The sequence below is a fragment of the Ostrinia furnacalis genome, unplaced genomic scaffold (assembly GCF_004193835.3).
Source record: "Ostrinia furnacalis isolate ACB-3 unplaced genomic scaffold, ASM419383v2 OfSCF1610, whole genome shotgun sequence".
In the NCBI taxonomy this organism is placed as follows: Eukaryota; Metazoa; Arthropoda; class Insecta; order Lepidoptera; family Crambidae; genus Ostrinia; species Ostrinia furnacalis.
Window position 1 is genome coordinate 43,338 of NW_021131849.1, and position 15,913 is coordinate 59,250.

At 36.8% G+C, this 15,913-nt stretch overlaps 1 protein-coding gene across 1 annotated transcript in view; it reads right to left on the reverse strand.

Annotated features, from left to right (window-relative positions):
* Nucleotides 1–12,105, reverse strand: part of LOC114353114 (RNA-binding protein fusilli-like) — a gene marked incomplete at its 3' end in the record, with an annotated part of 53,465 nt that extends 41,360 nt beyond the window's left edge. Inside the window, exon 1 of the mRNA XM_028304948.1 lies at nucleotides 11,947–12,105. Within this exon, the coding sequence (XP_028160749.1) occupies nucleotides 11,947–12,105 (159 nt within the window). The remainder of the gene's footprint in view (nucleotides 1–11,946) is intronic.
* Nucleotides 12,106–15,913: the final 3,808 nt, after the last annotated feature.

The window sequence follows — 15,913 nt, forward strand, 5'->3', positions numbered from 1 at the left end:
GAAGATGGTATGGGGAATCAATAATACTTAGTCAAGTTGGCGACATAGAAACTTTTTATTTTTTGCTTTCGAAAATAAATGAAGAAGTTTTTGAAACACGCGCGCGATTCAGTGTATTCTGGCAAAACGTGGGAAAAGTAAGTTTTGGTTGCACCATCTTACTTTAACTGTAGCAAACGTCAAACATCTGTCAAAATCCATACAAAAAACACCGGTTATCGTTAAAGTTACGGTCAAAGTTAGGTGTTGTGATCAATTGTGATGTAACTCAGCCTAAAACTAATAAGTGATGTCAAATGTTTTAATTAAGTGTTAATTAGAATAAATAATAATGATTATATGAATATTACCTATACTGACAAAATGTTGCAGTTTAATACATAATGCAGTCTTATGCAACAAATAGATTAAATGTAAAAGGCATTATGCACCTTTCACTGAAATCAGATTTTTCACTAATTTTTAAATCAGTTTAAATGTTTTAAAACCAGAATCTATAAAATAAACATAAAATTTACATCAAATAATTACTAAAAAGTAAATTGGAGAATTGCTAATGTACGAACGGTTTGATAACGATATCATTCGATTAAACATACAGTTTATTCAAATAATCTATATATATAAAAGAAAGTCGTGTTAGTTACTCCACTTATAACTCAAGAACGGCTGAACCGATTTAGCTGAAAATTGTCAGGGAGGTAGTTTAGAGCCAGGAGAAGGACATAGGATACTTTTTATCCCGTTCGAAATAAAAAAAAGTCTGCTTATTTATTGCCATTAAGGCGGGTCAGCTAGTATCTTACTATTGGAATGTTCATGAATTTCTAGGAATTTTTATGTCTTCAGACAGATTTCTCATTTTACTAAAAACCAAGTCCATGATTAAAGACTCTGGTATAATATTAAATCTAATGTAGTATATGACTAAATAATACCATATATTTTAGTAGTGCCAATATCGTATCTACATCAGATCATCAGAAGAAGCGAAGCTGAAGAACTATCTTACAATTTTTATGTTTTAAAAATAAGTCTATATCAAATCAGTAATAATCAAGAAAACAAGGCCCAAAACTGCATTTACGTACACGCACGGTGATCATGGCCGGTACGGTTTCAGTATCAGTACTAATTCGCATCATTCGTATATCATTGCGAGCTATAGTTCGTGCCAATAGACTTGAGTAATCTCGCAAACTATCCGCCCCGGGTGCCAAGCATCAGGGGGTGACAAAAGTCGCGCAGATTAGTACTCACTGACGCATCTGCATGGCAAGGACGGTCGTGATGTCATGACAGGGGGGTGCCTTAGGCTATAATTTATATTATGACGGAGGGGGGNCATAGGGGTCACTTAAAAATTAGGAATTGATGGCGAAAACATGCATTAGTCGTGGGATCACTGACAAAGATCCGAGTGTGTGTTTTTTAGTCCATATTTACTTATGTTATCTGTCAAAGGGTGACTCTGGTGTTCAAGAATCAACTTTTTGTATGGAACGAACACTGAAACTCACTTCAGTAATTCAATTCTTAATTTGCTGATCAGTTAGTATGGCGATTGCGAAGTGATTATTGTATTTTAACACTTGAATCAGCCTCCTCAGGATAGCACAGGGATTTTCTCACAGTAGTGTTTCAAGCTTGCCAAACTCAATTGGAGTAGATACAGTTTTGCAATTGGCGTGCCAGCCGTCGGAAATGACGGCGCGGTTCCGACACGCAACCGTACCTTACATTGTCGTGGTTCACTAGAACTTACTGCGCAATGATCCTGATGAATACATAAAGTATCTTTGTTACGACAAACAAAATATTGTTTAGAACATTTACTTTAGTTCGTTCTTTTCAGCCAAAGGACGTCCACTGCTGGACAAAGGCGTCCCCCAAGGATTTCCCACATCGACCGGTCCTGCGCCCCTCGCATCCAGGTTCTTCCTGCGAACTTCACCAAATTGTAGGTCCCTCCTTTCAATGTCAATGTCAGAACTGGGACAGTGAAGAGTTTTAAGGTGCAAGTTCGTAGCCGACTGCACGCAGCAGCAGCAGACGACGTGTAGCCGCGACGCTTTCTATGTGTTTCTATGAAATACTTTCAGGCGACCGTGTCGCTTGCAACGAATGCTATTTCATAGAAATACATAGAAACCAGTGGTGTCGCTGAGATACGTCGTCCGCTACTGCCTCATGTCGTCCGCTACCAACTTGTACCTTAAAACTGTTAACGGTTGTCGGCTACAGAGGCGTCCGCTGAAAACCAGTGTCACACTCTTTTATTTCTTTTTTTCTGGAAAATGCGTAGGTATCACTTAACTCACGGAAGATATTGTGTCACTCTCGCAGTCTCTCTGCACTATTGCAGTTTAATACATAATGTAATACAATATTATGCAATAATGGATGGGTGGATACTGCTTTCATCAAACATGTAACTATTATAATTTATTTATTTGTATCAAATCAATGAAATAAACATTAGATTCAAATTAAATGGTAACAAAAATGTCAATTGTAGAACATCTGTCTGCATAACCGATTGACGATTCGATTTAAAAATCTGGTGATTAATATTCAAATGAAATACTAATTAACTATCTCACTAAATCAGTACATAATCAGACACAGCAGGTACTCCCAAAAGCGATATTCCGTCGGTGTAAAGGACAGCGACAAATAGATCCGAAAGGGCTGAAATAGCTGGAGGCCTGAAATGCAGGGTAGTCCTGCATTTCAGGCCTCCAGCTAATTTGTTCATATGCCTCTGGTAAATTAGAGAACATCTCACATTGTATTATGATCTTAATAATAGTAGTACAGTTCAATGGTTTGAAATAATATTAGAATCGTGTTGCCATGGTCGTTGTGTCCCATTTGCTCAACAGTTTGAACATAATCAAGTATGCAACTTTGTAGCTTAACAACCAAGCAGATAATATAATAAGTGCTATGCTCTGCATCTGCATCAGTCCCAACTTCCCAAGTCAAGTCATAATTCTGTGTCAGTCATTTAATAATATCGTATAATTGAAAACTCAGTATGACTATGTCATTTTCCAGACATCCTAGCTAGAGGGCCATTGCAAGAAACCCGCTCCTGAGCTCCTAACATACTAAGTAAGTATAGTATATTTTAAGCTCTAGCGCGGCAATCAGGGATTTTTGACGACAAGTTAATTACTCATAATATTTTTTAAAAAATATGTTAGAGAATAATCACCAACACGTGTAGTATAAGCCCTTGAAAAAACAGGCATTCCAGCTTCAATACAGGCATTATATTTAATACGTCCATTGTAGAAACGATCAAAACAACTATTAGAACTGCAGGTTAAAAGTCTCTCGATTAGCATCTTTAAGCTGTTATGTTTCTTTGGACTTTATCTTAATAACTAGGAAAACCACAGACTGTGACGACATATTCGGGGCCGGCCACAGCAGGACAGAAGCGGCCAGGTCATTTGAATTAATGGTAGAGGGATGCAATTTGCAAACTGACATTATGCTGAGTAAGTATTTTAGCTTTAATTTTAAGTTAAGTCTTTGTATGTTTTTTCTTTTTTTCGTGTTTATGCGTTTTATCGTATGCGTAATAAAATTAGGACAAACAAAAATATGTATTTTAGCTATTATGGTTTTCATTACATTCTTCAATCATTCGGCGTTATGATGCGTACCTTATACTCGTATTATTAATAAATTTTCTAAAAACTATTTATGCTTTTTTATTTTTAAGTAAGTATGCCATAATGATATGACGTATGTCAATTGAAATTATAACAATAAACATTATGCATTTCAAAGTGTCACCAGCTGCAGCAGCAACAGTGAACAATATTCTTTGTTTTATTTTTTCAATTTTGTGGGCGAAATAAATACTTGAATACCATGGAGTATTTGTGTATCAAGGTACATAACAATAGAATGAATCTTGTTTGCAGATATGGTTTATTATTGACAAAAGGAATCTTACATAGAAACACATAAAATATTATAATACATACATGCCTACACCACAGGTGGTCGCGAAATAATGGTATGCTAAACAAGTGTTTCACTTTAACACATTGACTGACTAAAAACTGTTCACATTGTAACACATTTGTCTCGGTCGTGTTACTGTTATGTAAGATAATACACTGAACAAACCACATTGCATGAGATAAGCAAGCAATGAATTTAGACATTTTTGCATTCGTTTTTCATTTTGAAGAATTTGCAGAACCTCAAATCTAGAATTTCCTTATAAGATAAGGATGTCAGTCAAAAATTCATGTTCTGGCCGCTTTCTTTTGCCGTCATTTGGACTTATAGTAGGGAATTTAGTGCAAGAACCCCTCCACTTTGGTATAGAAGGCTCATTTTTGCAACAGTGGTTCTTTGGGTGCTTCTGAGTGGATTTCCGTCGGTAGACATCGGGAGCCCCCCCTGTGGTAGCAGGGGGAGGGGGGGCAAGTTTCCTTCCGCCGCGCTTCACTTTAAGGCCCATATCTTCAAAACTATGGGTATTAGGGCAAGTGTGGTATCATTTTCGGATAATTAAAGGATGGCGAATTCATTTCTAGAACAAACTTTTTGCCTTTTCATACAAAAAATTAGAAATATTGAGTAAAATTCACAAAAACCAAAAAGTATTTTTTTAAATAAACCTCGTTTACTTTTAAACCACTGGAGATAATCTAATAAAAAAAAAATGATCTGAAAGCTACATTTATCAGGATAATAAAAATATAACATTATATGGTACTTTTTTCGCAAAAAGTAGGTGAAAAAAATTTTTTCTTCAGGACACAGCGGGCGAATTTTATTGCGCATTGGAAAAAAATATTTATTTTATCCATGAATTCATACTATTTGGTTCATAAGCAAGCAAGGATTATTATTTTAGAATTTATTTAGAGTTGCTGGCACATCAATCTACCATAATTTGTATTTTTTCGTCAATTGATTTTGAACTCTATGTGTGAGACATAAGGTTGAAAATAGCTTAAATACATTTTAATATTGAAAATATCATAAGAAGAAAGCACTAAATAAAGAACTTTAATTTATCTAAACGTCTTAATGATTATTATTATTTTAATTAACACTTATTTCTACATACTATTGTACCAGTGATTTAACGGAAAGGTAAGTGTGAGGAAAATGAGGTTTCACAATCATAGTACGGGAGATATTTTTAGCACAAAGGATACGGCTGTGACCTTTTTAGTTGTTTTTTTCAGACAGCACCAGCTTCTGCACTACTTCTTGCACTTACATCTCACCATTTCCAGGCAAGCCGCGGCAGCTACGGGCAAACCGGTCCATGTAGGCTCCATCTTGCTATCGACTCTGGTCCACCCCCAACCAGTCGGGTAAAGGGAAGACTGAGTCGGTTGCTTGTAACTAATCCTATACGCGAACCCCTTGGATTGATCTAATAAGTAAGTGGATAGATCTTGAACAAGGGACGACTAGAAAAGAGGACCAAAATCCCAACAGAACAGCCTAATCTGGTTTTGGTTGACAGCTCAAAGATGCAGTAGCGGCGTAGGGGGGGGCGGGCCGCCCCGGGTGCCAAGCATCAGAGGGTGACACATGTCGCACAGATTAGTACTCACTGGCGCATCTGCATAGCAAGTCTGCGGTCTATGTCAATGTCTTCAATCTTGGAATCGGTAGGTAGGTAACCCCAAAATCGTGGGGGTTACCAGGGGGTGTCTTAGGACTTACGCCGCCACTGCAAAGATGGCCTTGGGAACGGGAACGGGCGTCTACTGTAAACATTGCGAACATAGTGAACGCTTAAGGAGGTTTGCTACAGTGTTTCAAGCTGAATTCTACGCTATAATATGTGTGCACTAAAGAACAGGGGTGTAAAAAACGCAATATTTACATCCTGATCCACAGCCAGGCAGCAATCAAACTAAAAGCCATCGCCTCAGTGATTCTAGATGCAATCGTAAAGATGAACAAACTCGGAAGGCATGAAAGTGTCCCTGATGTGGGATAACTGGACATACACGGATCAAATGCAATGGGAGAGCGAACAGTCTAGCGAAATTAGGGTCAGAGGCGATACCTATTGGGTCAGAACTGATACTTACCTATATCTTTGGGCTTTGGGTATTATTAGTTATAAAATGTAAATAGATACTGTATGGTTAGTTTTTAAGTTAAGCCTACCTAGATTAAGTTATGCTATCGCATTAGGTTTTAAGTACCTGTAAAGATAGTGATAATGTGTGTGGAAATAAATAAATAATAAATAAATAATAATAAATCTAACGGCATACCTCATGGCCATAATATGGTCATATCCAAGAAGCACAGTGCTGAATGGGAAAGCTCCAACGATATAAGATAAGCATCTCCAAATCATTCCTAAAGGGAAACACAGGGTCATGGAGAAAACTCATTAAGCGGAAATAAAAGGTACCTAAGCCCACGCAGATTTGCCATGCAGATGCGCCAGTGAGTACTAATCTGCGCGACTTGTGTCACCCCCTGATGCTTGGCACCCGGGGCGGACCGCCCCCACCGCCCCCCCCCTTACGCCGCTACTGAGCCTACGAGTAATGTACGCGAAAGCTTTTGCCTGAAAATCTCATATTTTGACAATTCGTTGAGTTTACCTAAAATGTAACGAGGTAGGTTATGGGTCTCTAAATTATGTAGTTAAGAACCTCTGTATACCAACATTGGAGCAATAAAAAATTGAATTTGAATGAGCTTTTCACTCTATATACTTACATCTACGAATGTATATTCTGCACCAATAGACTTTTTACAAACTAATACGAGTAAGTTCAACAAACATTGACAGCGAATTTCCTACAATGTTTGATTGTAAATTGTAATCCTATCCAAATGAACTTTGAAAAACAAATGAAGTTCTACGTCAGAAGGGTCGCAAATCAGCGTTCGTCAATTGTCTTTTGGAATATATTGTAATGAATGGTATATNAAATTCCCTACTATTAACGTTGAAAAGGTTGCATAATCGAAGCGCTTCGAGCGAGATGGAACCTTGTCTCAATTGAGGACTAACAACTTTTTCACAATGAATTATTCATGGTCTTGAGACGAGCTTTAGCTCTAGATATGGTCCCGTTAATTTGATATAATTTAATCTTTTACGTCGGACAAATGAGCGCTTTTGGACGATAGAAAGATATCTTTTATTCTTTAGAGATGGTTATGTATCAGAGGCTTCACTTAATTTTGAACTTGAGACTGCTGCTGTACTTCAGGAACCACTGCCACTGCTATCTGCCAGATTTCAGGATATCTAATATTAGGTCGTACACTAGTAGCATAAAGTTTTCTATTAATACCTGCCTTATTATGCATAAAAAATGTGCTATAGGCCATTATTACTACATTATAATAAGGCTTTTTTCTTAGTAGTGACAGCCAATTCACAATCTTAGTAAGTCACAATTTTTACTGTGAACAGTTTGTCTTGTCTTGTACTCAGAAGTCTTTGGGTTAAGACAGTGTTCTTCACAATAATTATAGATGTGGTTGTGTAATTAATTACTTCCAAGAACTTTGCTAACGAGGCGGGTTGGAGTTAAGCATTGGAACGAAAGAACGTGTGCTTGCGCTGGTACTTAGACTGATTTGATTTGTAATAGTAACTGTAGACTCAAGGGTTCAAACTAAGTCCGATGTTTTACATTTGACAGTTTCAGTACGTTTTAATACCGAAACCTCATAATTAGTTACTCTGATCGCAGGTCAACACATATAATTTACTTATCATTTGTGCTTTCATATTTTTCTGCAAGCTTTAGGCAACTCTCTAACTCCATTTCTGAATTTTCAGATCCAGTTTTTTTAAGGGACGCGTGCTGGTACCTTGAAGAGCTTTTCCAGCTTCACCGGGCAGAGTGGCGAGTACAGAAGGTACTTTAGCCGTTTGGCGATCGTCATCAGAGATCAGTGGCGAACCCAACTAGAAGGTTGCCCATCGCGGTGTTGGACCAAAGTCCAGCCTACGGCGGGCTCACTCTAGTGGGCCCGATCGAGGGGACTACGGACGCGGCCTGATGGCGCCAACGGTAGGCTCGGACCTCGGCTCAGGCCGTGTCCGGGGGACGGGTTTGGGTTCAGATCCAGCTGCCACTGTCTCATAAACAAGAGGGATCAATGGGGTTACTCCCCCCACAACATCCGATGATTTGAAAGTTTCCATCACTCTCGCGCAAAGCGAGATGGCAATAAGAGCGACAGTAACAGATAGACCCGTACCGAAGCTCCGTAAAATCCATCAGATCCTGACGCTAGCGCTAACCCTACTAATTAACTAACTAAGCTAACGCATTAGAAAAAGACACGTGCAAAACAACATTTTAACTTAATTACCATCTGCAACAACTTCTAATGTCATCATTAGCAGTGTTTCTACCAAGTCATTAATATTAAATGGCGCCGGCAACCCTAGTCAATTTAGCAACAATATTAGTAAACAGCTGTCATTTGTTATGGTACTAAGGTTGTGGTGTCACCATGTCGGGGCTAAGTGGCTGAAAACAATAACACAAACACACTCTATTATCAACCTTAAAGTTCTATCTAACTAAGATCCAAAATTGATGAACATAATCCTTGTCACTAAATAGTGGAATTTATTATGTGCTAAGGGTTAAAGAAGCTAGGGTTGTCACACCAATAAGGAAGACAGACATAATGGCCCATAAAAATGATTTAGCCTTGTACACTTAGTCATTAAAATAAGCTATTTTAGGTAATTTCATTATTTATAATTACGTTTTCCCACGAGGGATGGCCGTAGAGGCGATTATGTTAGCGTGGCGTATGCACTTAAGTGACTATTTTGACAATTAATGGGTAATTAGTTGATAACGTATGTTCTTGAGGTAGATGAGTGACGTTACGACATGCTATACTTAGTTTAGTATGTAGAAATATAGTTTTATGGCAAATCTCTATGGCCCCCCCTATAACATTATACTGTCATGACAGTCAATTAAATTACGAGTAGAATTTAATTATGCTCCTTTTCTTGAGTCAATCTCACTTAAGAAGATGATTCTTTTTGAATCAGTCTGAATCGAGTTTCAAGCACACAATTTTTTTCCTCTGTAACTTTAGACAATAAAAAATAATAATTTTGTTTACGGATCTAAATGTATTCATTGTTAATTTTGAAACCATTACAATATTTACTTGACTTCGTAGTACTATGAATGCTACCACAAACATTTAAGAGTATCATTAAACTAAACAGTTAATAAACTACAAAGTATAAAAGAAATACACATAACTGACGGTCTAATATCACATTATTCCATAAAAAATAATGTCATTGCAAATTACATACATTAGACATAAACGCGCGACGATTCTCAAGATATTATTAACAATTACTCTTGTAACATTTAAGTAATTATATTGTTTATTAATAATGACGCTTTTTAGGGATTATTATGTGTTGATGCAATTGCAACAGTGTGTAATTTTGTTAATTATATTATTTTTGCTAAAATAATTAACGGTGACTCATCAATGTTTGTCTACAAGTAACGTTGTTGTAGATATTGTCTCTTTGCTATAAAAAATGAACGTACCCATAGAAATGTGAGTTACCAATAATTTAGGCTGCATCTTTTCAGGTTTCAGTATTCGATAAATTATTAAAGATGATTAATATTTAATTAATTATTCTGTTAACGGTTGTGATCATTGTTTGCACCTACATTTTATTCCAAGGCACATTTTGATTTTAAAAAAATATACCATGTAGTCAAACTACTTTTATGAACGCTATAAGGTTTTACGTCAATTTATAGGGTAATAACATCACTGTTGTAAAAACTACTACTAGTTGTACGTAGAGTTGATTGATTTTATATGAATTTTGTTTATGTTTTTTACCTTGTTGCTGTGTCGTTTTATTTTTTAATTTGAGTGAAGGCCGCGGCCTTGTTGCGTCATCGTGTGACGTAACTGCTTACATCATTATTTGCACGGCATCTTACACTTGCTGTAATGTTTCAATGATTGGTAAATACAAATAGCATTAACAAAACTACTTATGACACTTTTTATAAGCTTTGGAGGATCTTTTGACTATTCATACAATTATTTTTCTCTAGCAGTGCACCATCTTACTTTAACTTTAACAAACGTCAAAAATCTGTCAAACTCTATACAAAAAGCAACGGTTATCGTTATAGTTACAGTTAAAACAAACAATATCAAGAAAAAAGGGAAAAACAGTGAAAGAGAAGTCTATTGTCGCAGATTCGATGATAATTAAACTTTTTTCGATCGGTGATTATGCTCAAAATGTTTTGTTACCAATGTCCGTCATCCCTGCACAAACTTATTCGCATTTTCAACACAGGGTCATACAACAGTTTCCTCTTAAGTTATTTACTTATGTTATGTATTTACCAAGCAGCGTGGTCAGAGCATAAGAGACCCTCCTCCTAAGTGCATAATAAAGGTACCTGTGCAAACATAATAATATTAAAGCCACAAGAACATTTCAGATTAACCGCCTCTGTGGTCTAGTGGTAAGACCACCTTCTTCAGACGCAGAGGTCCCGGGTTCGATTCCCAGTGGGGGCAGATTTTTCTGTTCGGTTTGGTTGGTGGTAGGGCTTGTTCTAAGTCCGCCTGGCTAGCTACCACCATCTTACCTAAGTCTGTCGCCATAACAACAATGTTCACAGCATTATTGTGTTCCGGCAGTAAGAGGTAAGATAGCCAGTTCCTCCGTGGTTGAGGATTCCGGGTGAAGCTCGCTTCCACCTTCGGCCTGATCGTCACTTACCATCAGGTGAGATACAGGCCAAGAGCTTCCTCGTTGTGGTTAAAAAAAAAAAAATGATTTAATTTTCTTAAAAAGTAGACTTTGGTTNTGAAGCGCGCTTCCACCTTCGGCCTGATCGTCACTTACCATCAGGGGAGATACAGGCCAAGAGCTTCCTCGTTGTGGTTAAAAAAAAAAAAAAAAAAAAAAGATGCTATAAAAACCCTTAGCTAGTTAGTTCATGTGTCTCCCATAATACGGAAAAACAAGAAACGGTCACCCGATTTAGATTTATGTGGCCATTAATGTAAAATAACATTTATAACCACGATAGCCGAACGGTGAAGGGGTCGGTGTGGCCGACTCGAGATACGAGGAACGCGGGTTCGAATCCCACCGCCGCTCGACTATTGTGGTGAGCCCACTCGTAACACAAGCTTATTTAGCTTACCACGAGGGGCTAATGGGACTATTAGTAATTTGGGCAATACAAATTGGTAATAATCTTTTAAAAAAAAAAAAAAATTACGACAACTCTACAAGAATGGCTAGTAAAACTTCGAATGTAAATAAAAATATTAGCAATCAGTCTGGTCCGACTAGGTTTATAGTTCTAAGATGATAATTATTCAAACCTTCATAGTTTTATGACACGGCTATGATAACTACAAATATAAATGTGTGTTTAATTACTTAACGCATTAAGCAAGTTTTGATTCTCATACCTCTGTGATTAATAATTTCACAAGTGTATAAAAAGGTATAAACAATTACAAATTTGATCATACACTTTACTTGTAGTCTGCCCTTTTATTTAGATCCATCAGGAAATGTTTAATCCCATTAAAAGGATAAACAGAATATTTGTTTATTTTAACAGTGGTATACGACCTTTTTGAAAACATTGAGTGGTTTACGACAAAAAAAAAGAAAACAGAGTAAAATAATGATAAAGGTAATAATCGAAATAACCGAAAATATATCCTGAAGTACGATACGGTCGACATTTGTCGAGCATGCCACCGTTCCGGAGAGTCACTCTGGCATATAATTTCTGGTTGTTCGCATTGCTAACGGTGAGTATTTGCACAGGTATAACCTAGTAGCCAGAATCATCCATCAGCAACTTGCTCTTCAGTACGGCCTTCTTGAATCTGAGACGCCTTATTAGTTATTACCGATACCAGCCGGTGCCAGTTCTCGAAAATGGTCATGCATTGCTCTATTGGGACCGTTCTATCATCACAGACAGGACTATTGTCTGTAATAAGCCTGATATTGTGGTGGTTGACCGATCCCAACGTCGGGCAGTGCTTGTTGACATCACCATCCCGCATGACGAAAACCTCGTGAAGGCCGAGAAGGAAAAGCAAAACAAATATCTTGACTTGGCCCACGAGGTGACCGCCATGTGGGATGTTGACTCGACGATCATTGTCCCGATAGTTGTCTCGGCAAACGGGCTAATAGCGAAGAGCTTCGACCAACATCTGAAGAAGCTCTCGCTGGATGGTTGGCTCAAGGGTCAGATGCAAAAGGCGGTGATCCTCAGCACGGCACGCATTGTCCGGAGGTTCCTCAGCCTGTGACCCTGACCACCGGTAGCTTGGGTCCTGCTCCGCTGCCGGCGGATAATCTAGTTTTAAGATTTTTTTATAATGTATTTTTACTTTTTTTTTATAATTTACATTGTAAGAAAACTAAGAAAGAAATAATATGAATAAAGGTAATAAAACAGAAATAATAATAGTACAATATAGTATGTACTGCAATCCTTTAATTACTCTATTTTCCGACTTGTAATTGTAGAAAATTATACTGTAACAAAAATTTTACGACTGGTACTCGCAGATTATTGGTTCAAATTGTGTTATTAGAAAATGTATTTCCGTTTGTGCTAAAACTAAAATAATCAGTTAGATTTAGATTAAAATGGTTGTATTGAGCACAAGATAATTGCGACTAGTGATGTGATGTGTATCATATTAATCGATAAATCTCTAAGTAGGTACACACCATTAAAAACTTGTTCATTTTTAAGCAGAAAACTACTCAAGTATGTAGGTAGATATTTCTGTAATTCTAGAATATTTCTGCAAGTATTAATTTTAATGAAATTCAGCCAATCAGTCTTACATCGAGGGTTTAAAACTTTCACAAAGTGTGTTACAAAAAATAACGCGTCGTGTCCATGTTCCCAATTTGACTAGGACGTTGTTTTAGGCTTGTATCAGAATGTCTTATGGCATGGCTTATAAGTTCGCCTTATGTATTAATTAATGTGGCGTTTAAGACTAAATAAATAAATCAGTCTGATGTTTCAAATCTTAAATTCTGTGTTTAGGAGCGGACATATTTTGACACTTTGGCCCGTCCAACTGAGCTATTTAAGGCACTTTTGAGCTTCAGTAGTTGGTACAACCCACATGATGGTAGGAAAATTTAATTTTAAACGATTTAGAATATACGTCCAACTGTCAAAACTATCGACAGTTCTATCTAGAACATAGTGCTGGAACCTTGCAGAGGACGGCAGGGCACGGGGCGAGCCTTGACACTGCCTAATGACTGTTCACAATCTAATTCTATGCATTATGCCCAGTACCTTTCAATTTTAGACCTTATTACTTATGAATAAACACGTGACATAAAACATTACACCCTGGCAACTATAATGAATCTAGAGCTTGCAATTTTAGACCTTACTCACTAGGAATAAGCGCGTAGTTTTCGACTGCGTGTGCGCTTGATAATCACTTAGCAATTTGCTTACAGTCGGGATCATATGCAATTATATGAAATTGGTCTGGCGCTGATTGTTTTTCTGTTTATAGCCGAGTGTAGAAAGGAGGGTAAAGCTATAAGTGTGTTCGTTCGTTCGTTTCAGCCGAAAGACGGAGGTGCCTGGATGCGAGCGGCGCAGGAGCAGGACCGGTCTTTGTGCAAATCCTTGGGCCTTGAGGCCTTTGTCCAGCAGTGGACGTGTGTACTAGTATAAATATTTATGTATTCCTTATTGTCGTAAACGACTTGATGGGTTTTAAGTCAAAAACATTTCTTTTTCATCTACTTATTTGAAAATCTTTTGCAACTTGATTAAAAATTTGGATAGGCATTACTGGAGACCGACTAACATTATTAGACACCTAACACAGTCATACCTCTTAACTTACGAAAGGTACATGTTATTTTTTTATAAACATTTCATTCATTTGTTACGGGGTAACATCTGAAAGTAAAAAGATAATATGAGTTTTGTTAGTAGGTACAATACGTTTAGTATACGTAGAAATGAATAAAAATAGATGTATCTGGTACATTACAACTGTTTCCAAGGTTACATTCAAATTCATTGTACAAATACGGTTTTGTTTATCAGGTAAACAGCACAACTTAGTATTTAAAAATACCTGAATTAGATACCCACAAAAAAGAGGTGTCGGTCGAAAAACTACTTGCTTCTTGCAACATTTAATTTGCGTTTATTTATTCCTATATTATTAAGATCATGAGTGTTTTTATCTATATGTATTATGTAATGTATTTATAAAAAAAAGTATTTAAGTAGGTATGTTTATATCAGTTGTCTAGTACCCATAGTACAAGATTTGCTTAGTTTGGGACTAGTAGAGGCGTAGTGTGTTGTAAATTGTAATGTCCAAGTATATTTTGATATAATTAGTACAAAAGTTAATAACCGTTTAATACTTTAGACGCCCATGATTTCCATGTTGAATCAAACTCAAAATACAATACAAAAATAAAAGAAAGATACTAAAAGTAGCAAGCATGTTACTAACTAAACCTATAACGCTATTACATTTGAAAGATAAAATGTATATAGATAAGAGTATTACGATGTGATACTATGTTAGGTAGATAACATAAACAATATCATAGTATTTTCTTAATGTAAGGAAATTATAGTACCTAGTTCCAATCTATCTATCTACTGCATAAGGCTATTATTAGCGTTGTTGCTACAATAAAAAGTTTTATTGTAGTAGTGGAATACAATGTAGAGTAGAGACGGTTAGACTGCCTACAATGTGTTTTATTTTAGAGATGTTACAACTTCCTTATGTTCCTTAATGATAGATCGCCCGGAGTCCTGCCAGCAGGACTTAAAGTACTTCCGGTAGGACGCAAAATTAAAAGATCACAGTTTCGTAAGTATACATTGTACAAATTTCAAATTTACACGAAAAAATAGAGTGTTTCTCTCTCTTTCACCCAATAGTGCCCAAGATCGAAAAACGCGACTAACCGTTAGTCGGAGCCCGATGGCGCACGAGTATACACGGGGGCAGCGCGTTCGCGCTCGCGCGACACATTTTGACGCGCCGGGCGTGGAGTCGGCAACATTTTGGCGATAATATTATAATGAATGTGAAGTATTCCAGCCTAATCAAACATTTATAATTTATTTCTTGTTTTTGTTTTTAATTTGTTGTGTATTTGTAAGTGATAGGTGTAATTTCTAATACAAAGTGACGTACCAAAGTAATTAATTTAAAGTTCCTTATTATAGTTCCTATTAGTTAAGTTGAAAGAAGATAAACAAGTTTATAATATATTAAGAAAAGTAAAATACTGGTTAAACAAAATGATTCTACGACATGACTTTTTATTTAATAAACACTAACCAAGTGTTTACTACTTCTGGTGAGGATGAGTTCAAATTTGAAGGTCACCGTACTGCTGGAAGGACCAGCAAGCAAACACGTACAAATTGCGTACTGCGGGCAGGACTTGCGATAATCTTCTGGCAGGACGTTTAGAACAAAAGACCAGTCCTTCCAGAAGAGCTTCCAGCAGGACAAAGCACCGGGCGATCTATCATTAAAGATATTCTAATTATTTGGTCCAATTTTTTTAATTTATTTTGGTCTGAAATTGTTTTAGGCAGGTATTATACGCCATTGTTGTATTTTATCTACGTTTTAGCACATAATATAATCGTATTATTCATTTAAAACCTACGTCATTATTCTTTCAGTCCCTTTTCCCACATTATAAGGCTGAGTTGCACCATCTTACTTTAACTTTGACAAACGTCAAAAATCTGTCAAACTCCATACAAAAAGCACAGATTATTGTTCGGTTACAATAAGGTGGGTGCAACATAGCCTGAAATACGAAAAT